The 25842-nt window shown below is 42.0% G+C and overlaps 1 protein-coding gene across 2 annotated transcripts; it reads right to left on the minus strand.

The window, feature by feature from the left end:
* Positions 1-217: 217 nt before the first annotated feature.
* On the minus strand, positions 218-25842 carry LOC141952108 (ATP-binding cassette sub-family A member 9-like). 2 transcript variants are annotated; one of them, XM_074889150.1, is made up of 39 exons: positions 25753-25842; positions 22636-22748; positions 21902-22112; positions 21522-21680; positions 20480-20580; positions 19892-20118; positions 18948-19086; positions 18268-18453; positions 17566-17698; positions 16743-16914; positions 15998-16056; positions 14958-15068; positions 14303-14478; positions 13865-13984; positions 13413-13551; positions 12820-12910; positions 12084-12223; positions 11498-11617; positions 10778-10937; positions 10315-10481; positions 9746-9873; positions 9209-9346; positions 8540-8653; positions 7946-8116; positions 7668-7781; positions 7387-7497; positions 6735-6800; positions 6098-6189; positions 5005-5125; positions 4562-4679; positions 4211-4302; positions 3283-3461; positions 2731-2806; positions 2157-2251; positions 1433-1552; positions 1013-1153; positions 761-840; positions 613-668; positions 218-490 (listed from the first exon to the last, which is right to left on the minus strand). In XM_074889150.1, exons 1-39 carry the CDS (start codon positions 25769-25771, stop codon positions 401-403), a joined length of 4845 nt encoding a protein of 1614 aa, XP_074745251.1. In that variant the 5' UTR covers positions 25772-25842; the 3' UTR covers positions 218-400. The 2 variants fall into 2 exon arrangements, with proteins under 2 accessions (XP_074745251.1, XP_074745252.1); XM_074889151.1 differs by lacking the exons at positions 21522-21680; positions 21902-22112; positions 22636-22748; positions 25753-25842 and having other exon boundaries at positions 19892-19964; positions 20480-20581.

Genomic DNA, 25842 nt, shown 5'->3' on the forward strand with positions numbered 1-25842 from the left:
GCAAGCCAAAGCCCTGGTGTCCTCCCGCCACAGATGAATGAGAGTTTCAGAACCTCCTTTGAGCTTGCACATGATTCTCTCCAACGACCGAGCCCCCATGCATGGCCCCAGTGCCCACCTCGCTGCCTTGGGACCAGCAATTCATCCTGGCAGGATTATTCCGCAGCACAGCAAATCTTCAGTCTGAGCAGGGGTACAGATGAATGGCAGGCACTAATTTGTCAAAGGATAAAGGCTTTATTTATTAAAATAATAATTCTTTTTTTCTTTGTGAGGCACAAAACCTGCAGAGTGGTATGTGTTGTGACATGGGTAACCAAGTCCTAGGGCTGCATCCCATCACATGTATCAGTAACACTGATGAAATACGCTGAGTATTTTCCTTCGTGGCTCCAAGGGCTCAGGGGTGAAGTGGTCTTTGCTCCACAACCCCATCTGATGCTGTATCCAGGTCATGCTCCTCCAGGTCCCTGGTGAGGTCTACAAACGCCTGCAATGTGCCACAGTGGAAACAACCCCATTATTGCCAAGGACTGACAGTGTTTACATTGGTCAAGGGTTATTTCTTTTTATACAGGTACTTTTTAACCTGTGACTCCTACATCAGCATACCTGTTGCAGAGTGTGCAATGACAAGCTGTATTCCTCAAGCCTGAAATTCCGTTTAGCTGTGGAGGGATGGAGAAGGCATCCTTAAAAAACAAATCCATATGAACAATTTGAAAGCAATCTTATTACTTAATTGATTGTTTCCTTTTACCTGTTTCTAGCTTGGAGAAAGACTGCGACAGAGGTAGTGCATCTTCCATTGGTATCTTGTAGACGAGCAAAGAAGAAGTCCTGAAAAAGTAATAAAAACCCATGAATTTATCATTTCGTGACTCAGCACCAAGGTTTAGGGGTGCTTGTAGGATTACTGTACTCCCGGGTAAATTATTGAGCAAGGTCAGTAGGAGCAACAGAGCATCCCAGCATGAGTCCAGGCTGGGTGTGCAGCCCACGGGGCAGTGACCTTTCTTGCCGAGCCGCGCAGGGGAAGAGGTGCAGAATTTCGGCGTGGAGAGCATCGCTTTGCCCCATGTCCATCATTTTGACTTCTAGGTGGTAACTTGTGCCAAACTTACTTTTCAGATCCTCAAGCGAACCGATGTACCTGCAGAGGAGTGAAAACAGCACTCAAACCATCATAAGCAGCAAATAAAGTGATCACTGGATATGAGCAGCAGATGTACGTCATCTTATTCACCAGGTGTTTATACTGTGCTGCTAAAACAACCTGCCTCCTCACAGTTGTTACACACTTGGGACAATCCAAACCAACATTTTCTGTTAGATTCACAAGAAAATAAAACAAACCAAACCAAACCCCAAAAAACCCCAGACTAAAAGTCAGGTGGCATCCTGGTGATCCCAGTTTGACCCTGGTACCTACCGTAGCTGCCCCAAGCCCAGGATGGCCACCCGGTCACACATCGCCGCCACCTCCTCCAGGTACTGCGTGCTGAGGATGGCTGCCCGCTCCTTGCTTTTCATAGCAGTCTGAATAACCTTCCTGGGAACACAGGGATCACAGTTACTTCCCAAGAACAGCCAAAGAATATCTCCTGGTTTATGTTCCTTCCAAAAACCAACCGAAATGATAAAATTATAAAAAAGTGGGTGACTGTTTAAAAGACTTCAGTCATCTTGCTTAAAGATGAGTTATGGATGCCAATGCTATGCTGCAATTTGTCATGTCAGCATCCCTCCAAATTTTTCACTTTCAGTGCAAACTGTTGATGAAAAGCTAGAACAAGCGCTGGGGGGAATGATGAAAAGGAAGAACTACCTATAAATTTTTCTCTTGCTCTGAAGAAAACAGGAATTTTTGTCTTTTGTACCAAATGCATGAGTTCAGCTGGTGTCTACTCAGATTTTTTTGGGTGCACTACCATTAAGATTACATCTGATGGTTAGCAAGGGCTTGCTGCCCACTGAGTAAGGAGTTTAGGGAGTGGTACCCCATCCCCTGTGCGTTAGGAAAAACAGAAATATAGATGTACTCTGCCACCGAGGATGAACCTCTTTGCCTGGCCAACGGCTGCTACAATAGGGAGGGTAAGACCCATCCTGTTAAATCTGTTACATCTCAGTTCTGCTAAAACAGGGCTGCTCACCACATACGGCGCTGCCCTTTCAGGTCCATGCCCACCGATGGCTCATCCCAAAGCATCACCGTCGGATCTCCCAGGACGCTCAGTGCAAAACACAGCTGAAATGGGAAAGACAACAAGGTCAGGTCAGGTCTGCTTTTACTTTTCCTGCAAAACTGGTGGGTTGTCCTGCTACATCTTAATCCCTGGGAATCTTTTACAAGATGAAGCTCTGGATTCCAAAATGCAGAAGGAACGGGGATTCAAACAAACCCATCTCGGGTGATCTTAGTTATCACTTTTATCTCCCCAAATCAGCTTTCCCCCAAAATCCAAAGCCTGCCAAAGACCTAAAAGTGGTTTTCCATCCTATTTACTGACAGATGCATGTGGTAGGGCATGGACAGGTGATTACCTTGTAAATCCAATTTGTGGTTAGCATTTATTAAAAACACAATGCAAGAGAGTGGGGAAAGAGGAGAGGGGGGATCCTGCAGGTTCCTAATGTGAGGAACCCACACTGCCAAAGTTTTCCTGTGCACCACATTCAAGGAAGAAAGAGCAGGATTTGCTCAAGTAACACAAATCTAACACGTACCTTTCTGGCTTCTCCAGCAGATAACCTCCTAGCTGGGGTTTTTAAATGCTTCTGGAGATCCAAGGCCTTTTCTATGCTGTGAGGAAAGGAAAAATACTGAAATGACCATTTCTGTTTGATAATGCTGTGGTCGGGGGTACTGAGAAACCAGAGACTAACATATTTGTTTCAGCTGATATGCATCACCTTGAGATACTTGCTGATTTTACTCCTAGCTCAGACAGTAAATTTAGGAATTTTTGTAGAAACTCAAGACAGTAAGCACAGCTAATGGGAGAAGTGAGTTACTCATGTAACTGGCCATGAACTGGAGCAAGTTTAATTTTTTTTCTGAAGTTTTCTAGATAAACTAGGGCTTCATTAACAAGGGATTGAGAACAGTATAAAGTAGAAGATCTCATCAGAAGGAGATCCCATTTCTCCAACGTAAAGAGGCCTCGTAGGTGTTGTCTCTTAATCACACTAGCCAGGTTTGTTTGCAGGAAAACCTTTCCCTGTCCTGCATCTCTGAAGAGAGGAAGAACCAAAAGCTAAAATCATTTGGCTTCATACCGGCTGATGCTCACAGCAGCATCTTCTTTGCTCATCCCTCTCACAGCAGTATACGCCTCCAGATGCTGGTGCACCGTCAGGTCTGGCCAGAGCGGGTCCCGCTGCGGGCAGCAGCCCAGGCACCCCGGGTTGCGCTGCCCGGGGGAGGAGGCAACGGCACCGCGGCCCTGGAGCAGCACCTGCACAAACACACGCGTCCCTGTAGTTGTAGTCTGTAATTCTGGGGTGAAACAATGAACCCCCTGCAAATGTGGAAATGATTTCTCCTGTGTTATAAGGAACCTCATTAGCACTTGGGAAAGGAGGGCCAGCATCCTTGGAGCGATCATCCCCCTCTCCCGTGGCTTCTGCTCACCTGAATCCAGGACAGAGTTTCCACAGAACCAAACAGTATATACTACCATAAAACTGGGTAACAGTACCAACATGACACTATCTTTTCCTAGTAATATTTTTCTATTTCAAACATTCAGTCCCAAATCTGTAACAGCAATGGTATTTCCCCTCCCCCAGCACATGTCATTAATCAACACATAATTAAGCGATGGATTGTTGCTGGCCCAACCCTGTTCACATTCGTTTTCAATTTCCTGGTTTTGCAAGGCTGTTTATGAAGCGTGTTGGGTTTGGGTTTTTTTTTTTTTTTTAAGATGTCAACATTTCTTACAGTGCTTGTGAAATTTCATGATGGTTTCAAATGCACACAAAAGATTTTGTGTAGCTCAAACCCTTAAGTCTGTAACACTGATTTTGATGAAAATTACAATGTGCTTCTAGTAAATCAACACTTTCTTCTTACTTCTGTAAATATTCAGGGTTGCATGTACATAAATTCCTTAAGGGCTGTGTTGCCAGCTCGCCTTACCACATCCTTAATTTATAAAAGCATCAAGGTCATCCTCTCAGCTGCTCCAAAGGAATCACCTACCTCCCCAGCAGTCACTGTTATGTCTCCAGAAATCATGTTTATAGTTGTGCTTTTTCCAGCTCCGTTGGGTCCTATCAGACCTAATACTTCTCCTGGAACAAATATGTAAGAACTGTTAATAATAATTTTTGTTAGTAAGACTTTCTTCCCTGTGTTCTAGGCCATATCTGAAAGTACAGTATGAAAAAGGGTTGTTCATTATCTTATCCCTATAAATTAAAACTGTGAACGTAGGAGCCCGGGTGTGTTGGGTCTGGTTGCACACAAGAAAATTCTAACAAAAATATGGCCTCCAAATGTGACCTTCACAGATTTTAGCCATTTATAGGGAGTGCAGCAAAATACTTGAACCTTTTTTGACACTAAAAGAGAGGTTTTTGACAGCAACTTTCTTCTTTTTCTTAAAGATGGAACTGGCTTTCTTGTCTTCATATTCCTTGCGCAAACTGTTGACAACAATAACCGACTCCTGTGAAGAGATGAAGTGGGAAATAAAAACTCTGCTCCTATCCCATGAGACAACTCATCTGTTCTTGCCATTAAGCATGAATCTTTAAAGAGAACATTTCTAAATTAAAAATCAAAGAGCAACAGAAAAAAAGGAAAGAAGCAGAATGGGAATAAAAATATAGTGCCAGCTAAACTCCTTCTGGTGCCAGGGAGACTGTGGTCTGGATGGTGAGATGTGCACTTGGACATCAGATTGGTAAGTAATAAATGTATGAGCTAAGCAAGCAGAGACAGACCTGAAGATGGAGAATGAAAAAGAAAACAAGCCAGAAGGCTGCTTTCACCTCCTCCTGATGCAGAGAGGCCATCATGCTCCTCACCCTCTCCCTCTCCGCCTGGACTTCTGGGGACTCCTCCCCAGGGTGGTCCCTGTTCTGGCGGGTGACCGCTCTCTTCCGCTGGATCCTATGAGGAGGAGGAGAGATGGTGTCACCAGGAATCACTTCCAAAAACGCTTGGGTTTACAAATTTGTTCCCAGTGCAGCACCAGTGCAGTGCCCCACAAAATTTATTTGAATTCAGGGAGCTGTTCCACAGCTCAAATATTTATTCATGGGGGGAGAAAAAAAAAAATCCCACTGGCATGCATGAGAAAATAAAGGTCAGCTTTAGCTTTTCCTTCATCAGTAAGTATTGACTGGTGGTCCCCTGCTCAACACATGCCAATAATCTGTTCAAGGAGAATTAAAATACATGGGGCAGGTTTTCAAAGCTATTTGGGCATCTAATCCCTGCTGAGTCACATTTGTTAATGTTTGACAATTTAGTATTTTTTACAAATCTTCTCCCACATGACTTAGGTGGTCAGTCGCATGCTGCTGGCGACAGATAAGCAGAGAGCAGATAGCAGACGATCCCAGCCTGATGAAGATTTAGGGAAAGTCTCTGTCCTGCAGAAAGCAAACTGACATATTTAAAAAGGAGTTAAAATGTTGGATTTCAATTCATGACTATTAATTTAGCCAGCTGTAGTGAAATGTCCTGAAACCTCAGCTATGAAGCTTAATAAAGAAAAGCTTAAATCACATTTATTATTCTCTCTAGGATACAGTAGTTCAACTGACCTTCTATTGCAACACACTGGGTGGGAATTTGCCTCCAGACACACTCAGGGAAACTCCCGTAAGTCAAGTTGGAAGCTAATGACCCAGAGGAATCCTCCCTTTGTTCTCGGTTTCCTCCCCTCCAGATAAACTGGTTAAAACTAAAAATATGGGGTTTATCCACACATTGCAAAATGTTTTTAAGTTTACTCCTCCCTTCCTCCTGCTCTCAGGGGTGAGTCAGGAGGGTCCTGCCTGGCCGTGCAGCACCGAGCCCACCCCGCAGGCTGGGATAACGGTGACTCGCAAGGCACGCCGGCTGCCCAGGACACACCTGAAGATGGGATCAAGTCTCATAACTGCTTCTCCACCTCTCATCTCCAAACAGCGCAGGAGGAAAGCAAAAATCACACAATGGATGTAAGGCTAAAAAGCAAAAATGAGTTAGGTTTGTATGGAGACAAGATAACAACACAATCAATTTTAATTATAAGGGGATCCAGGGACCCCTCTCATTTTCTTCAGCTATTGAAAAGGTCCAAAAGGGGAAGAAGGTAAATTGGTGTTTCACACACATTTCTATCTCATATGCAGATTGTTTGCAAAAGCCTTGATTTCATACTGCAGTTTTAGCTCAGATAATCTGCACCCCAACAGACAGGATCAGAGATCACGTTTCTTCTGTAGAAGCAGCATTAGACTGATTGTTTGATTAATAATATCACTGCCTTCTACATGAGCACCACTTAATCCCCCCACCATTACTGCACATATGATTCAGCATCCAGGGGTCACATGAGACACAAGCCCATGATTACCTGGATGTCCCTCCCCTGCCAACATTTAATGTGAAACCTGGACCACATAAACCCATGCTTTATTTATGGGGAGAGTTATACAAGCCCAGTGCAAGTCCATCACATTAGAACAGTCGCCCTTTCCAAAACACCCATCATCAAATTGCTCCTTACTGCAAAGACAGCTACGAAGATGTTATTCCATGACTCAAGATGGCTACTGTGAAACAATGAGAAACGCTATAAGAAAAAAAAATATCAGTCAGTCAGAAAAATTCTTTAACATGGTGTGCCTTGGTGCAGGGTCAGAATAAGTGTGGGATGTAGGGATGCTTAGCTTTTCTTCAGAATGGAATAAAGGGCCTTTGATGTGTAATTATTTTTGGGGGTTCATACTGCCTCAAAGAGCTGTGGCTTCCTTGGCTACGGCTAATTCAGAGGTCAAAGCAGGCAGGTTAGATTGACATTTTCCATCATTGCTTCTCTCTTCTCAGTACTTTCACCTCCTTCTGTCTGCTCACTGCATCCCTTCAGCTCTTCCCACTCCACCGCCTTCCCCTCCCATGCTACCCCAGCTGCCAAAATACAGTCATCGTAACAGCTTTTTGTAAATAAACTAGAAATATCCTAGTCAAAGGATTAACAAGTCAAATCTTGGTCTCTTCTCTCACTCACCAGCCTGGACCTTTTCTTCTCCTGTTATCTTTTCTCACTCTCTCTTTGTGACAGTTGGCACTTTGAGACAGGGAATTTGGAAAGTGCTTCTTGCTTTTCCCGTTTGCACTATTAGGACCATTACTGAATTTAGTAGGACATGTTTACTCACTGGTGTAGAGAACATCAACCAGCCCAGCGGTGGAAACACAGGAATCAAAGTAGAGAAGATGAAGTAAAATGCTTCGTGTAGGTCACTGAACATATAGAGAATGAAATTCACCTGGAATAAAGTAGGAAAAGTATTTCCAATATTAATGTATTGTTGCTAAAAAATAAGCTATTTGTCACTGATTTGGGTTATTCTGCTGAATATCAGTATATTTGAAATGAAACCTCAAGCGGCAAAATGTGTAAATCAGACACTTCAGAGCGAAGATTCACTTCACTTACCAGAATGAAGATGGAAGACCAAATGTAACGATTACTTCGTCCCATGCGAAATTTAAAGGCAATTAAATAGACGAGGAGGACAAGAGATACTCCATAACCAGTGACGCAAATTATCTGGAGAGAGAGAGACTGATGTCAACGACAAGGAGATGGGTGTGGATATATGAAAACCTCCCTGGAGCAGTTTGTTTTGATTAAAATATTTAAAGCAAAATCTCACTACAAAGCAAGGGAGGGGGATTTGTGTCTGCCTGTTTTCCTGTAGGCACAGAACTCACCAGGGGCAGCACGGTGCTGGCCTGCAAGGGGCACATGCGGTTGAAGAGCACTGTGAACCCAAACATGAGGCACAGCAGGGTCCAGAAGAGCGGGATGTCCACCAGCGCCTGCCCGCACCAGTATGCCGAGGGGAAGAGCCCTGCAAGACGCAGCTGGGTGCGAGCCTGGAGCTGCAAAAGCAAATGGGAAAAAAGAGCTGATTTAGAAGAGCCTAAAACATCATTCCTCTCCCTTCTCCATTACTCCCCCCCCTCCTCACTTCCCTGGCTGAGCTTTCCAAGCACTTTCAATTCTTTCTTAGTTCTACGGTTGTTTAAAACCACATCATTCTTAAAAGGAAAAAAAAAAAAAAAATCAAAATTCCTCCTGACCCCAAAATCTTTATTAACATCCAAACCATTCTGAGCCCCAGCCGATTCCCCAGGATGCAGGGTAATGTGCTTTGGCACAACACTGTGTTCATGTGGCTATATTTTTTAATAGCATCCTACCTAGAAATGCCAGCCAGCCCACCGGTACATGAGCTGTGCTCCAGAGACATTGCGTTTGCATTCACTTCTTGTGTAAGATCACCGTCAGCACGTGCTTTTTACCTTGTAATCTTCCATGCTGCTCACTGCAAAGTGAGGGGACAAACCAGCAGCCAAAATCAGCATGTAGCTGAGAGAGATGAAGAAAATATCATTCTTTAATTCTGGATTTTGTGTCTGTGGAAGAGAAATTCAGAGTCATCAGTAATCAACAGCTGCTCAGGGAAAATCTGGCTAGTTTGATGCTCGTAGAATGGTTAAACACACGAGTGAGCAATAAGACTAATAGTGAGACATTTGTGTTTAAGAACACAAAACAAGGCCATAAAGCAAGCATTTAGCATCTTAGAATTTGCAAAAAATATTGGAATTACTGTAAATTATTGAGGAGAGAGACCATCTTTTTGATGCTGATTCTTGCCAAATGCTGAAGGAAGGTGGGGTTTGCAAGTATCACTGTTGTATTCCTACCACATTGCCACATAGCGCAAGATTAAATATCTTATGGCACTGAAATCCCATAGAGCTCTTATACACTGCAGAAGAAATTGTCATTAAATAAGCACCGGTATTGACTGCTGAGCAATGCCCCCAGGAACTGGCCAGCAGTTGGACCACTGACCCCAACCCCTTGGCGGTTGCTCATCCAACCAGATTTCCAACCCCTCTAGTCCTTATCACTTCAGCGTGGCTATTTCATTTCATCTTCACCAAGGCAGACAGGACACTCACACTGTAAAAGGGCTCCGTCCAGACACGGATACGTGCAGTGGAATTGAAGAGCCTTAGGAAGGTGTTGCTGAGGATATTTACGAGCACGGGGAAGCAGTTGATGGGCTCTGCACTACACATGACCGTGAATCGGTAGCTCTGAAGATGGAAAAGCAAAAGACGTTACCTTCATGCCCGCAAGAGGTGTGAGGAGCAGCTGACTGCAGTGAGGAGTTTAGAGAAAAGCAATGACAAAGGCAATCAGGCAGCTTTATTGGTGGAACCATGAGCAAAATGATTGATGAAGACAACAATTTCTGGAGAAAACTGCAAAGGACTTGCGTTAATGCTTTTCTCTAAAGATCACTAAAGAAGCATACAGTGGAAAGAACCAAATATAATCTTGGCTTCCCACAAACAGGACGACTGATATTATTTAATATGTCCAACAAATATTCTCCCTTTTGCTGGTGTGTGTATTTCGCTGCGCCTCATTTAAACACATTTCAGAAAATCATGTTGACATACAGGATGAAAGAAGAAAAAAATACCCCTCACCTTGCCTTCCAGGGATATTTTTATAGCTCCATTGTATAGTGGAATGCTTGTGACGTTTTTCTCATGAGTTATTTCTGGGGTTATGTTTTGAGTCTTTAAAGCAGCAATGAAATCCTCAATTTCTGATCCTGAAATCAGGTCAGGAACAGAAATTAGAGTAATTAGAGTTTTTTCCTTTAAATATAAACAGTTTCATATAGACAAGTTCCCACTTGCAAAGCAGAGGTATGTTTAAAAACCCCATACCATACAGAATCTAAGCAAACTTATATTTTCTCTATCTTTTTCTATTTTAATCAAACTGGTTAAACACAATATATGTTTCCTTACTTCACTTGTTTACTGCTTTTTTTTTTTTTTTAATTTGCCTGGTTCATTACTCTTTTAAGTATCACCTACGCAGTTATCATTACTAAAACTGGTTTTGCTTTTGCTCAAAAGAAAATACCTCCCAAAGCCACAAATATATAAAGGAACGTACAGAAATAGTAAGGCAAGGTTGATCTATCAACTCTAAGAGGACTCAGAGTGGTGCAGAAAGTGAATCAACATCACACGTTCTTCTTCACCTGTATCATTGAAGATGAGAAGATTTGTCGACTTATCTTGAATTTTCGCTTCAGTGGGAAGGAAATACAAGCTAGCCGTGATTTCCCAGTTACTGGAGCTGTCCCACAGTTGAAATCCAATGAAAAGTGTCATTATTGGAAGGATAAATATTCCAAAGAACAGCAATCTAGATGGAAAAACAGACCATAAGCGGGTCCGGGGGAACTCCACCTTTAATTGTGTGGTTTATGTTGAGAAAGACAAGGGGAAATTTAAAACTTAAGCAATTCAGAGCTCTACCAGTAAGTTCCAACTCTCCTTATTACTGCAGTTTTTAATCATTTTCGACCTAATTCTCTGCTTCTGAACATTTCCATCAGTATTTAAGCCTTCCCTCAGTCACTCAAGGGAATGATCAAATCCTTTGCAAAGCACCAAGCCAAGCACGAGGGCTGCAGAGTGGGCAAGCGCTCTCATACTTACATGGACCGGAGAAACTTTCCATCATGCTTTAGTTTTAAGAAGCGAATTCTCATCATGGCACACACTTGCTGCCTCCAGAGCGCCATCCCACTCACTGCCACCCTCTCCTGCTCAGAAAATGCCAGGTGGCTTTGGTCCCACTCCTCCAGGTCTCTGTCTTCTGTATGTTCATCATGAGAAATACTGTTATCCACAAAGAGCATTCAAAGGACGCGTTTTAATTGCAAACAATCAACAAGAATATTCTGTTCTGAATAGAGAAACGCTTTTATTTTTTACCCAGAAAAGAAACAAGGGCAGAGAAAAGGGGCCATAATTTATCCAGAACATAATTTACAATGGTGAATTCAGACTGGCTGAACCCTGGCTCATATGGAAACATATCCAATATCTTCACTGGCCTTCTGAAATGCCTTTTGTCTAGTTTATCCCGTCCCACCTCCTGGTCTGGGCAGTATAGCCTTCAAAGGCGAACACCTTTCCAACATCAGTCTTCAATTCTTGTGCTTAAAAGCTTGTGGAAAGTCAAGACTGAATCATCTTGACGTCTCCAAGACGACATTCTTCACTAAAGGAAAGTTGAATACAACTGCAACTCTTGACCTACCAAAAACTACCAAAATTCACTTTTAACAGAAACTCATTAGATATTTAATTAAAACATATGTATATGTGGAACCTTAATCATACCGCACTCACAAATTGGAGTCAATGTTTTACCTTCTTGATTGATGGCTTCCTCGCCCTCCAGCTTCAGGAAAACATCTTCCAGGGTTGTCCTGCTAACCTCATAATTAACAACCCCCTGCAACAGACTGCTCTCGAGATGGCTGAACAGATCTGCAGGATAGAAACAACCAGACTCAGCCCAGCAACCAAAGCTAGCGTTGAGCAGAAACTCAGGCTAACATGATTAACACTATGTTCTAGCATTCACATTATTAAACTCCATAACTTAAAAACCATGGCAAAATTATCATGCTCTTCAGAGATAAGTAGTGGAAAATGCAGACTTCTTGATTACCATGGACCTTTCTGGTGGGAGAAAGGTCATCCTGAAACCAGAGGAGACTCAGTGGATTTTGGTTTGTAGATTAGTTGGATTTTCTTTTGTTTATCTGCATTATTAATATTAGCATGTCCATTAGAGGCTTTCTTTAAGGCTGATGTTTATGCAGCTCTGGGCTTCCTAATTGCAGTATGGATCAGGGAATATAGTTATTCCCTTCACAGCAACTTTGCTTTCTGCTTTTCCCACCACTTGGTTTCCCTTTACAACCCTGGCACAACAACAGGCTTTTCTTACCTGGGAAGCTATCAGCGTTCTCCAGAGGAAGCGTATAACACAGCTCGCCCTGCTTCTGTCCTTTGAGCACAGCATCGGGGATGTACTGTCTGACCAGGGATGATGTGAGCTCAGGGTCACACAGGTCATTTATGCGTATTCTGTTTGTATTAAAAAGCAATTGCTATAATATTAAATGAGAAAAAAAAAATGCACGCACCATCCATTTAAAATACAAAGCCAGCAGTCGTTCCTCAAGCCATAGGGAAACCTCCAAACCTGGGCAGCATTTCAATGGGAATTTTTATAGACATCTGCAGTGCCCCTGGTTTTGCCATGCATGCAAGAAATAGTTGAGGTTAACAATAATCATCCTGGCCAGTGCTGCTAAACCAAGAACACAGACATTAAAATCCAAAGAAAATCAACTTCACATTAAAGCTGTTGTACATCACTCTGGCACCACAGAGTATGTGGAAATAGGAATTCATCTTGCTCTAGTCCCCCTTTGGCTGTGAAGGAGGTTGCAAAGTCATTTTAGCTACATGCTCAGAGCTCTCAGGATTGGGTTCCAAAGAAAAACAGCTTGCTATCCAAAGCAAGATATTTTTGGCAGCCTCAGAAGCCTTCTAAAATGAATGGTCAAGATTTCTATTACTTTATATAGAAATTCTATAGAGACACAGACTCTACATGAAAATACATCAACTAGAAACTTTTCATAAAAAGAGTGATGACCAAAAAGAAGAGGATTTACCTTAAGTGATAGCCAATTCCCCATTTTCTCTTCAAGTACAGAGATGAGCCAACACACTGTAATGTCCCATTTGAGAGGAAAGCTTTCCGATCTAAGGAGGTAGGAATACAAAGGATTTAGGGGGGATTTACAATAGCGCAGTAAACTGACCTCACACTGCTCCTTCTGAACTCAACAGATATTTTCATAATGAAGTCGAGAGGACTAAAACCAGGCCAGTGCTGAAGATTCTTTTCTTTTTAAACCGCTGCCTTTCTCCCAAGCATCAAGGTTAATCTTTTAATTATGCATTTTTACAAGCTTGTGGAAAATTTCCCATGCAGCCCAGGAGTAATAAGGAAACAGGAGAGATATTAATTCAAACAATATCACTAATTTGTGTGGGTGCTGCTAGTGGTATATCCAGATAATATGCAACTGCTTCATCCTGAAGCAGAGCACAGGCAAGGGCTTGGAGGGGCATGTCAGTCCAGTTTTAGCCTTTGCTCAGCCTAGGTTGGGTGGTCACTATCAGACAAAACGTGTCCAGCGAGCACAGACCGTGGGCTTGTTTGCAAACCGTTGCCAACCACATTGTGAAAATCTGGGCTCACCAGCATGAGCATCGGCCTCCTCCATGGACTGGGTCGTGAAGAGCGTCACGCGTCCAGCCTGGCGCTCCTTCAGAAGGCTCCACACGTGGTGCCTGGAGCAGGGATCCAACCCAGCCATCGGCTCGTCTAAAAGCAACACCTACAAAGGCGAACAAGATCAGATCTCCACGTGTCCAACCTGGCAATTCCGCGTTTACATCATTTCATTTCATGCTTTTGATGATCTCACTCTAAGAATAAAATTCATCCTCAAATATCAGCCATTTTTATTGCTCTTTCTTCTGTTACAATATTATTCCTAGATTCCTCAAGCATTCTGGCAGCCAAGTGAATGAGTAGGTCAGCAGACTTGGAGTGCCAGAGGAAAAGTACAAATGTCTGTGTGCCAAGTCAAAATGCAAATCTATGTGCTAAAACAGTACATGTTTTGTGTAAATACGATCGGTCCCTACCTGGGGATTCCCTAAAATTGCAATTCCAAGAGACAATTTTCTTTTTTGTCCCCCACTCAAAGTATCGGCGTGAACGTCCTGAAGGTTGGTGAGATCCAACATCGCGAGAACTTTCTGCACCTTGGCAATATGCAAAGACAAGATTTCCAAAGCACTGGTCACATTTTAATTCATAAATGGCTACACACAGTACAAGAGAGTATAACTTCAAGATTTAAAACTTATTTATTTTAAATGGCTTTGCTTAGAGATAAATACTGCAAATCTGAATTCTAACTCTTATAGCATGAGGATAGGAAAGAACTGATAAAACACTTCTCCCATAAATTAGGGTTGTTGTAATTTCCATAGAACAAGATGCTGCAATAATATTTGATAAAGAAAGCTCAGACTGTCCAAGATGCCATAAAACAGAGTGACTGACAAACACACACCAACCTCTTGCTCTACTTCCTTCGGCTGAATCCCCTTGATATGAGCAAAAGTTCTCAAGTTTTCCTTCACCGTTAAGGCTTCAAAATGCAAATTAAACTGGGGGCAAATCCCAACCATTGCCTGAATTTCTTCCATATCCCATAGGTCAGAAACTTTGTAGTTGTATATCATTGCAGAACCTGTACACAGGAATGAATGAATCAAATTTTACACAGTATTTCCCAGTCCCAAGGGGAAAGCAAACTGCTTTGTGTTCATACCTTTGACATTAATTCCATCATCGGGGATGTTTCTCAAGTGTTTTTTTAAAAAAAAAGCAAAATAACTCTGTGTTGTCCAAAGTTTTGATACCACTCAAAAATATTTCAGACCATCAAATTTCTCCCTTAAGAACTAAAACATTTTTCCTATAGGTATGCAGCTCATGGAAAACATCAGGCCATCCAGATGGAGAACTAACCGGCTGTGTATGCTCGCACACATGAGCGTATCCACAGAGGATGCATTAGCCCTGAAGCTCACGTTGAAGAAGCAATCTGCCCTGACAACAAACCAGACTGAATGACTGAGGGAAAACTTGGGTTTTTGCATCTTTACCCCCTTACACTTGAAAAAACAAACAGTTTCTCCTCTTCAGCCTTCAGATCCATCATCTTACCTGCTGAAGGCTTGGAAAATCCACTGAGCACATTTAAGAGAGCAGTTTTTCCAGATCCACTATGACCAAGTAATGCAGTGATCTGGCCTTCGTATATATTTAAGGACAAACCTAGAATAGAAATAGGATAACATTAGGATGCTTTGTGAGAAAGAGACTTGTACCTGTGGCTTGCTGCCAAGTACGGCAGAGGAGTGACATTCCTTTTGAAGCTGAGAGGCAAAAACACAGATCCAAAAACATGGATTGCATCTTCAGCAGTTAGGACTAAACTTAGTAAGGAACTTGCAGTCATGTCTTGATTGAACTGAGGGAACAAGTTTATTAATTTCGATATTTAAAAAATTTTGACTTCTGTTTTCTGCAAGGTTCATAATCTTTCATTTTAGCATGGCTCAAGAGAGATCCACAGAAAGAGAAGAGGCCCAGAGCCTTTCCAGCGTGTGCAATTTGAAGAGTTATTTCAAAGCAGCCAGACTTAGCCACCTCATTTTCTTCTTTTAAAAAAATACTTATTTTTGATTTTTGTGGGTTGTTGGGTTTACTCAATATAAACCTTTGAGACCATATCAATACTTTCACTGTCACTTGGAGTTCTTGTTAAATAAAGGCATTTAACAAATATCCCACTACTATGTTTTGATTATCCCAACTACTTGCATACTTGCAGTTGGCAGACGTGCAAGAGCTTGGAGAACACGGCTCAGCCAGTGACAGCAGAATTGGCTGTAGCCAGGAACCAAAATACCAAGTTTTGTTTGCCCAAAATAGTTTACATTTTGAAAGGGAGGTTTAAAAAGGGATTTTTAGAGTGGGTCATAGCTGCAAAACCACAGCTTTTAAGGACACTTCTGCTGTTGCAAAAATAATAAATAGTAATTTTCCTGGAGTGAACAGGAAGATAACAACCTGGTAGAAATTTGCCAGTAATTTACTCCAGCAGAAATAACCATTGCATAATGTATTTTAACAGTGCTGGAGGCATTTGGGTTCATATCTAGTGAAAAATGACATTAAAAGAATTACAAAACTTTTCTTACCCCTTAAAGCTTCAGTTGTCTTGCCCTTCTTCTTGTATATTTTTTTAATATTGTTTAGTCTAAAGGAAAGTAAGCAAGCTGTTACTATTGAATCTCACAATTTTGGCATGTTTCCTCTGCCTCAAAATAACCTTTGAAAAACTATTGGAAGAATATTTCTCAACTTTCTCCTCAAACTGATCCAGCAGAATTAGCTAATTACTTTTCTAAAAGATGTTTAAAAAGTTTCAAAGTCAAACTCAATAAACATTTAGTGAATGAAGCAGGAAGCCCTAGGGAATGAGATAACACGTGGTTATATAATTAGAAGAATGACCTAGCTATTATTTTAGCGTATTTATATTTGCTTTCTAGTAATAAGCAACGGGCAGCAACAGCAATGGGCCATACTAGCCCGGTAAGGATGTAAATAACAGTATCTTATGCAGCACACTCCATCCACAGTGTTCTTAAAGGTGACAGCGAAGGGGAACAGACTCACTGCTGCTACTCTGCAAAGAGGAAAGCACGGGGCAGCGAGTTGGTCCCTGGCACAGAGGATGCACCACATCCAAGAAATGTTCAAATCCAGCTCTGGAGGGGAATGAAACACTGAACAAACCCTCCCTTTCACATATTTGCCATTCAGCTTATCTGTGCATGTTAGATGGCCGAGTCTAACATTTACCAGTGCAATACAGCTATGCTCTCTAGAGTCAATTACAATGTGCAGCGTTATATTTTTCATGCCTACAGGAGTCTTTACCTAATTGCTTCCTTCCCATCGAAGCCTGGAGGCATCGGCTCGGTGTTATTACTGGAGATGGGATCGTGGCTGCTCTCGCTGCCAGCTCGCAGCCCCACGTACCCACTCCTGGGCTTGAACCAGTATGACGGTCTCAGGAAGAATGAAGGGGGATGTGGTACTCCGTACTTGCCTAATTCAGAAACAGAGAAGGTGAATCATCAACGAAAACCTGCTATCTGTCAATTCAACTTTGACAAACGCCATGTCCAGCCATCTCTTCCTCTTTAGCTGCAGAATACAGGCTTTCAGCAGTGTAGAAGGACTGGTAAGTTCTGCAATATAAGTTGTCCACTCGTCCACGTCTGTAAATCACAGCAAAGACCTCACTGACAAACTCGTTGGCATTGGCCCAGAGCATACAGGAAAATCAGGTCAAGTCCTACAACATCCCTTTAAACCCAGTGGTTAGGGCTGTTGGAGTAGGATCTCAGTGACTCGCTGCAGGGTTTAACGTTCCTTTTGGAGCTTGATTTTGAGGCAGGACCAAATGAGGTAGCGACATGCACCCAGCTTCTGGGAAAACAAGATTCTTCCCAGCCATTCTTTTTCTGAGCAATACAGAAAATCTAGTTTTCACCCCCTGATGTAACGTGGCAAGGCTGATTGCTGTTAAGATGCCCTTCCACAACCTGACCAGCTTGCTTTTTTGTTGTTCCATGTAGATTACAGTCTTCTCAGCTCTATCCCACGGCCCCTTTGGCAACTTTCTCCCTATGAGGGGATAGGATTATAGAGAAAAATGCAAAGAAATTTGTATTCTTTCTCTCACATTTCTACTTACCAGGCAAAACCTTATCAAAGTAGATGGCCAACAGCAAATACAAGACACTGTCAAGGCTCAGTATGATGTACAGATTAAAGAAAGGGTACAATTCTGGTGAAAAGGCTGGTCCATATTTTTCCAATTTTACTATCTAGGAGGAAAAAAAAAAGCACAAGTCAGATGTAACACTTCCTTTAGCCAGATACACTACGTGCGAGTCACTGCTGTGTCATCATGACTGTTTTTGCCAGAAACCCACACCCACTCATGATCATGGTGCTGTTTCTAAACAAGGCAACGTTTTATTATGACCACAAGTATCAGAAGTGCTTCAGTAAACTGAATTCAAAATTGTGCAGAAGTTACTACACGAGAAGAGTGATGCACATGGTATTTGCTAAGGCAGCACTTCAAGACCTCACGGTTCTTGCAGATCTTGGTACCCACCAGACACACCCCACTGCTGTGATAATTTTCCAGAGATCAGAATTTATTGTATATACAGAGCTGGTCAAATTTGTGATGCACATGACAGTCCAACTGTATTTGTTATGAATTAGCATGTACTTTTTGGAGTCAAGATTTCTTTTTACAAAGCATCTAGGGCTGAGGGGTGCGATTGGGTCATTATGGCACTGAGAATTACATATGGCAGCTACTGTTATCTGGCAGCACTGTGGGCTCAACTTTTATGATGTGCTGGCTTTAATTTGACCATACCTTTGAGAAGCCAGCTGCAAAGGCAAAAGGACTGAAGAGATTTAAAATCCATTCCAAAGACTGTGGTAGCTTTTCAAACAATGTCAAAAAGCCCAGCAAACCAAAGATGATGTGAAGGACAAATCCCACGAAACTGGCAATATTTGGCTGCTTTAACAACGAGCTGAGCATGAAACAGAAGTGAATCTGCAACAGAGAAAAACACTAGTTAGCAGGATGCATTTCTGCTGGTGATTAAAAAACCCAGCATGAACATCCAACAAGCAAAATCAGAAACCCAGTTGAGTTTCAGTTGTCCCCTACAGATGGACATGGCACAGCACAAGGCTTGCATCATTTAGCAGACAGCTCTGATATTTAGGGCAGGTCTATAGGGGCAGACAGATCAGATCCCTCTTGGCCTCTCGAGGAGGCTGGATGCAAGGAGGCAGCCCCAGCCTTCCCATTAATGCTGGTGTTAGCACCTCTCTTTACTCTGATTTCAAGTCTGAATCTCCCAAAATGTGATAGCAGTGATATATTAGCGTATGAATTATAACAATAAATCCCAGTAGTGAAGTTTTTGTTAGTTTCTCATATAATGCTCAGCCCTAGAGGACTCTGTAGTCTTTGAGTCGCAGATGTTTTAATCAGGAAATGGAAAATTTGTGCATCATTTAAGAACACAAAAGCAGACTTACAGATGCTATGCCATAAAAGAAATAAAAAAAATATATTTCAAAAAAGTTGTGATCATGGGTGACTTCTGTAATCGTGATCAGTGTCAGCAGACTTGCAGTTATGGAAATGTAAACGGTGTACAGCAAGCTCCAGGATAACCTACAAATGAAGGCACAGTTATTTTTGCCTCTGTACATGACAGCACTTGCCATGACATAGCCAATATAAGATACACTCTTTTTAATTCAAATACTTCCTAATTCCAAGTACACTTCCATTTAGTTTCCAGTCCAGAAAGGTGCAAATTCCAAGTCTTGCACCTACCCAAACTTCTGCAGATGTAACGATGCCAGCAAAGAGCCACAGGGCATCTTAGCAGAGGCTCTACAGCCAGAATCACTTATGCTTTTCCTCATCATGTGAAATACTTCACGCTCAGAGGCTTTGAAAGCCTGTTTTGATAGACCCTACATCCCTCCCGTGCTTCATCATTTACAATTTTCTCCAAAATTTTTTTGTTTCTTTGCTTTTTGTGTTCTCTGCGTGTATCCACCCATTTCCTGGAGGCAAGCAACACCTCACCCCCAAGAACCTTGCTACAAGCATCTCTGCTACATGAAGAGTGCTCTTTCTCTTTATGGGGAAGGAGAGCAGAGCTAAGTATAACAAACAGCAACAAAAAAATCCTGTGTGAGAGCTTGGAAACTGAGGTCCTCCAGCAAACGGTGCGTCACAGAGAAAAGCAGCAAATGTTTTGCTCCAGCAACGTGCAAAACTTGGCTTCAAAGAGCCCAGACATCTGGTTAGGTGGTTGCAAATGCCTGCTGCTGGCGTCTGGGGAATTGCTGCTCCTCACCCGAGCGGTGGTACCAGACCCACATCCATCCTGCAAGCTAGTATACTTCTTATACACATACAATAATATAATTCCTGTAGTTACACAGTTTATTTCTATGAGACTTACCAGAATGCGATGTCTTGCAAACCCATTGCTCTCATTAATACCTTGAGCTTCTTTTTCTCTCTTATAACTTTCACTGATAAAAAGTACATATATGGGGAGAAGCACAATATAATGTAAATAATGAACCAAATATAATCCAGTTTATACACAGGTTTGATCAAAGGTGATTTCAGACGAATGCCACTAATTGACTTCATCTCTTCCCAGACGGAATGGTTTGTTTTCACCTAGAGAAATTAGCCATTAATTTGATTTTCTGTAATGAAACAGCTGACATCAGAACAAACAGGTTTTCATAAGCATTAAAATGATTAGTTTGTCAATAACAATGTTACATTTATAAGTGGTTATTTACCACTTAAAAAATATTTAGTTTTTTTTTGTGTTGCCTTGTTATAAACACTAACACCGCCCTGAGCCATGAGAATGATCTATCAGTCTTTTAACTTTTCAATTACATTATGTATTTAAGTAGTTAATGATCACTTAATGCACCTGCTGGTGGGTTTTTTTGTTCGGTTATTTCTTTTAAGTTTACAGATAACTAGAAAGAACAGAAAGCATATTTTCTATCATGATCATACTTACTTCTATGACTGCTGCATCAATGCTGGACTGCACTGATAGGAAACCCGCATACCAGTACGATGGAACTTTGCAGTAACTCGATGAAAAATTGAAGCAGGTATCTGTGGAAAAGAAAAAAAATGAAGAATTTTATCTATATATTTCCATATATACTTATATGTAATTGTGGGGTTGAAAATGTATTTGACCTAAGAGTCAGGAACTCGAGATTTAGTTTTACTCAGTCTTTTTCCCGAAGCAGCCATTTTTCTCCAAGAATAACGTGGTATTGGGAATTGGTGACTTTGGCTCCATGGGCCACCTGATGTGGCATCAACTCTGTCTTCGTGGTGCAGAAGAGCCAGCCACACTCAGCTCGCCTGTTTTGGCAGGGGCCCAGGCTCAACAGCGACCGTAAATGTGCCCATTGCTGAGGGCAGGAGAGGAGCACCTCTAAGAAATCCAGAGCATCCTGGAGCTGGCGTCACATTTGCAAAGAGCTACTGACTTGTGCAGACAGTAAATAGGCTCTCCACCATTTCCATTTTCCAAGACCAGTTCTTAACAAAATACTTTCCCCCCACCCCCCCCCCCCCCAACTGATGAACTCACTTGATTTTTATCTGATAAGCAGCTTACTTTTTGATTTGTTCACTACTTTTAGTCAGCAAATAGGGGTGCATTTGGTCAAAGTAGTAGTAATGTGGACAAATGTGTGTGTAGGTTTACTTGTTAATGTATAAAATATATGTCCGTGGACTATAGGTTAGAAGTACATTAGTGCACACACAATGCTCATTTTCCAGGCGTGATTTGACGTGGTAAGACATAGAAGGTAGACGGACAAAAAGGACTGTGGATAATGTGTGTGTGGTCTTAAAAACTTTTTTTCTCTGGCATTTGTTTCCTTCTAAGTGAACAAACCCTCAAATTCTAATTAATGTCTTTCTTGAAGCATTTAGCACATACACCCTCGATCCCTTCCAAGTGACATGGCAGCAGAGATCCATCTAAGCATCTTTTAATGTAAAATCAAGTTCTCTTGTTTCATTTATTTTGTTACCGATGTGTTCAAAGGCATCATTTGAAGACAGCACACTGTAGCTTTGAAATCTGAGATGGTAGGAGAAGTCATCCTTAAAAACAACACCAATAATATCTTCCTCCACAATTCCTATTGTTTCCAGTTTTTTCTCATCTTCCACCTCTTCTATTATTATACCTGTCATTAAAAAAAAAAAAAAAACCAAACAAAACACCACAGTTGAAACTTTGATTAGTCCTGCAAGAAGAGGAAAATGGTCATCAGCCACAATTTGTATCCTCAAAAATTGTGAAATTGGGTTGTCCAAACGCTTTTCTCCCCCCACCACAATGAGAGAGGACTGTATCAGGGTCGGTTCAGACAATGCAGCTGTAACAAGGACTTAAGAGCAGCATTACCCGTCACTGCAGAATCCGAAGCCACTTTGCTCATTATTCGCCTGGTGGTGTTTGTTACAGGTGTGTATGCGAGTGTAACTCCCGTAGCGTTGAAGGCTGGGTCATCTAATCGGCCAAGGAAGTAATAAGGAATTTCTTGCCGTGGGTAGTGGAATATCATAGTTGATGATGTTTGTATTATTAAGAGAAATATCGCCAATGTAATCCATTCCTAAATGAAAGGAAGGAAATGCAAAGGTGAGGGGTAGCCCAGTGACTTGGAGGTTGGGTGGTAAGTGTCCTCTAGGACCTTCTCATCCAGCCCTGATCGGGCTCCACAGCCCAGCTCCTCCAGCCGTGAATGCCTTCTTTCTGTAAATGAGGAAGAGCTGTTTCACAGGTGTAATAATTTTAAAATACGAGGAATGTTCCAAGTGAAAAACATGTTTTCTTAGTACCGGAGCCAACAAGGTCTGCTGATAATTTTACACCCGTAATCATGAATTGGACATTGTGTTCCTCTGGACAGTGCAGAAATGGGATCAACAACCAAAAGCAACAAGCCAGCTTTGTAACAAGCCCTTACTATGCTGTGATATTGTAGTGTCACAGGAAGAAGTGAAACTGCTGACATTTTCCAGAGAACCGCATTACCAGCTGAGGCTTCTCATATATCACCTAGCATAAAAACAATGCAACGTAAAAATACTTTGTAGTGGAAATCCTAACTTCCCTTGGGAAGAACTGATACTTGCCTGAAAACTTTCTGTCTTCATCCTCCACATCAGAAGAATATTTTTCCATAGTAGAGCACGGGTTTGCTGAAATATTTTTGAGGCTCTCTTGAACATCCCCTGCATTTTCCCACCTAGGATGAGAAAGAAAATAATATAATTGAGAATAAAACAGATGTCTGGAAGTTAATACGTTTACTTGGGTAAACACCACTTCAGATGAAGCCAATAACATGCCAAAGGTTAAGAACTCCTCCCCGTTTTACAGTTTGGACAATCAAGGAGAAGTTCAGATGAAATAGCCCAAGATCATGCAAGGGAACAGAGAGCATCATTGGACTCAGCTGCCTCTTCCACATGCACAGATTCATCCTTCTTCATCCCAAAGAGGCTCTGTAGAATGAGGCATTCAAATGGCTACAGTTTGATTCTTCATCTACATAAAATTAACAACAGAAAAGCCAGTCTGTCCTGTACTAAAAATGTGAGAAGATTGAATGGCATGTAGAGGAAAGGAGATATAAATTCTAATTTTCTCTTTTTATGCAGTTATTCAAAATACTTAAAACATACATGATCTCCATGTTTGGCAGCAATGGCATCAAGTCCAGCTCGTAAGTGCAGTAGCTCTGGTTTATGCTGTACATCTGAGCTGAGCCTCAGATGCTGCAGTTCTTACAGTGAATTTATGTCTTGCCTTAGACATGTGGTTTGTTGGCAAAGCCACTGCTCATCTGCTCTAGATGTTGTAACTAGACCCTAAAACATCCCCATTACATACATCCCTTCTCCCCACATCTTCTACAGGGGGAAGGCAGCTGCAACCCAGGAGGCCAAGTTAGAAACACTGGTTAGATGCTAGAAGTAGCCTAAAATAGATGCTGCCACCTTCTCCCGTAAGCAGGCTGGTGAGAGATCAATTTGTTCTGTTTTCACCCAAATGCTAATATAATGAATTATGACTCTAGTATAGCTAGAGCAGAGCAGCATTAAAACACTGATGTGTTTCTTTATAGCCTCCTAAATACTGAGCAGGGAGTATTTATTTGGGATATTTTTATGGGCAATATTTATTTCAGCTCCAATTTGGATCACGTGGCCAAGCAGCAAATATCCCGTGCAAGAACAACAGCAATTTCAGGGTGACTGGTTTCATGACCTTCTCAAAAGGAGAGCAGGGGAGGGAACCTCAGAACATGTTTTTGTATTTTAATCCTTTAAAATGGCTGAAAGCAAAAATCAAAGCAACCTCAAACGCATAGTACTCTTTTCCCCTTGGACATTATTTCCTGATTTCGCGGATTGGGCAGCTGGAGTTAATAAACGTTTCTACTACTCTGTTCCCTTCATTGTTTGTTTTTGGAAGAATTAAATATTTGCGTACTCCAGGGGCGATGGATCCAGAATCCTTGTTTACCCTCCAACTGTTAGCACAGGCTTATCTCCCCAGTGCTCTGCTTTCCCTGCCTGGAGCTTTCTCCCATGCTTCCCCACCGCAGACTACAATGAAGGTTAAAAGCAATTTAGGAAGGGATTTCTAGGAAGTGCTACTTTTTTGCCCAGGTCTGGATTTCAGCCACTGTGAACTGAAAGCAGCAGCCCAGCCCGGGGTGTTGAGGCAGTAAACAAAGGTTCACACTGGAGTGTTTGGACAACATGGAAAACATGATGATGGTCTTGTAAAAACTGTTCTGAATATCTACAGACGTAACAAACACTTCATTAAAAAATAATGGAGCAAATCTAAAACTTTTTGGAAAATTCCAGCTAAATTTCTACCAGTTTTAATGTTATTTTTGCCTGTGGAGCAAGAAGCAAATACCACTGGAAGCTGAAACACGAAGCCAGAAATTCAAACAAGTGATGCTGCCTACAAATGCTGCACGAACTTCATCAGGGAGAACTTTTCAGTTAGACACCGAAAGACACAAAATGTAAGTAGGAGAGATGCCTCTACAAGACCTGAGTTTCAAAACCTCAGATTCAGAAGACAAAAACAAACATCAGAGGTTTATTTGGAGGCAACAGAGTTTGAAAAGATTTAATCCAGTTACGAGCATCACTTGTCAAACTGGGTGTCTCTGGAAGCATTTCCCTCCTGAGGGCTCAGTACATGCACCCAAACTTCTTGCTCTCCAGGAACACACTCCTGAGTGTGTTCCTCGTGATATCTATCCTCGTGATATCTGTTATCCCAGTGGTAACTTTTACTGGGATCCTGGGTCTAGCTCTGCTATACCAAAGGTTGTCCCAGGAAGGCGTGTCCCTTATAACCACTTCATTTATTTACTGTCTCAGTGATTTCCCACTTGGCACCTCCTCAGATTTTTTTTTTCCCCTCTAACAAAAACTTAATGGAGCATATTGTGACAGATTCCTAAAGGCAAGTTGCTCTTCGGGAGCAGTGGCTGGACCCACTCGATGCTGGCTGTGGAGAGAACAATGTGAGCTGCATCTCGTGCTTCCCAGAGGAGCTGCCGGCATTCCGAGAGCCAATGATTTATCCCTGTGCGTGGGGAGCACAGAGGTGAGCGTGCCCTCCCCGTTTTGCCAGTTACTGCAAATATAAAAACTGCATCTTGCCCCTGTGCAGCCCTGTCTTTAATTCCTGATATATACGAGACAGATTTGTACTGCTTCTACTCTAAAACACACAGGTTTTGAAACAGGTTTTTTTCCTGCTCTGGAGAAAAACAGCTCTAATCCTGCCCTGTATCAAAGTTCAACACTTTAATTCATACAGAGAAGTGAAATTTGGGGGTCAGTGTTTTTAGAAGCCTTTATTGGTGATAGCAAGGCTGGAGGAGGGGGAGCGAAGGGAGGGATCAATTAGCTGGGAGGACCCAGCACTCAATCTGTGGCTCTTTGCCTAAAACCAAAGTACATCAGCAGCAAGAATCAAAATCCACACACACACCCAGAAAAGCAGAATATTTTTGCTCCTTTGCCTCTTAAATATTTTGATGCAAAGCTCAACGTTTGTCAGAGAGCAGAGCTGGAAGATACTGCTCTTATACATTCAGCATAACACTGTATTAAAAAAATAAGGAAAAAATTTATCATCAAACCCAACCCCTGCATGAAAACACCCTAGGTATAATTTTTCACTTAACAAAAGAGAAATACGAAACTCCTTACCTGGTGATGTGTTTTCCATTAGAAAGATGTCTCCTGCAGCTCTGAGATGTCTGGGCTCTTCATCTCCTTGCAGTCCTGGAGAGGGTTCAA

Source organism: Strix uralensis, chromosome 19, assembly GCF_047716275.1.
Source record: "Strix uralensis isolate ZFMK-TIS-50842 chromosome 19, bStrUra1, whole genome shotgun sequence".
Taxonomy (NCBI): Eukaryota; Metazoa; Chordata; class Aves; order Strigiformes; family Strigidae; genus Strix; species Strix uralensis.

What these genes read in the sequence shown, in the direction of transcription:
- LOC141952108 (XM_074889150.1), bottom strand. An exon ending in CCTCTCTGCATCAGGAGGAG is followed by an intron (nt 4,680 to 5,004) that starts GTGAAAGCAGCC and finishes ATCTCTTCACAG; the next exon opens with GAGTCGGTTATTGTTGTCAA. An exon ending in GCTGCTGTGAGCATCAGCCG is followed by an intron (nt 2,807 to 3,282) that starts GTATGAAGCCAA and finishes CTTTCCTCACAG; the next exon opens with CATAGAAAAGGCCTTGGATC.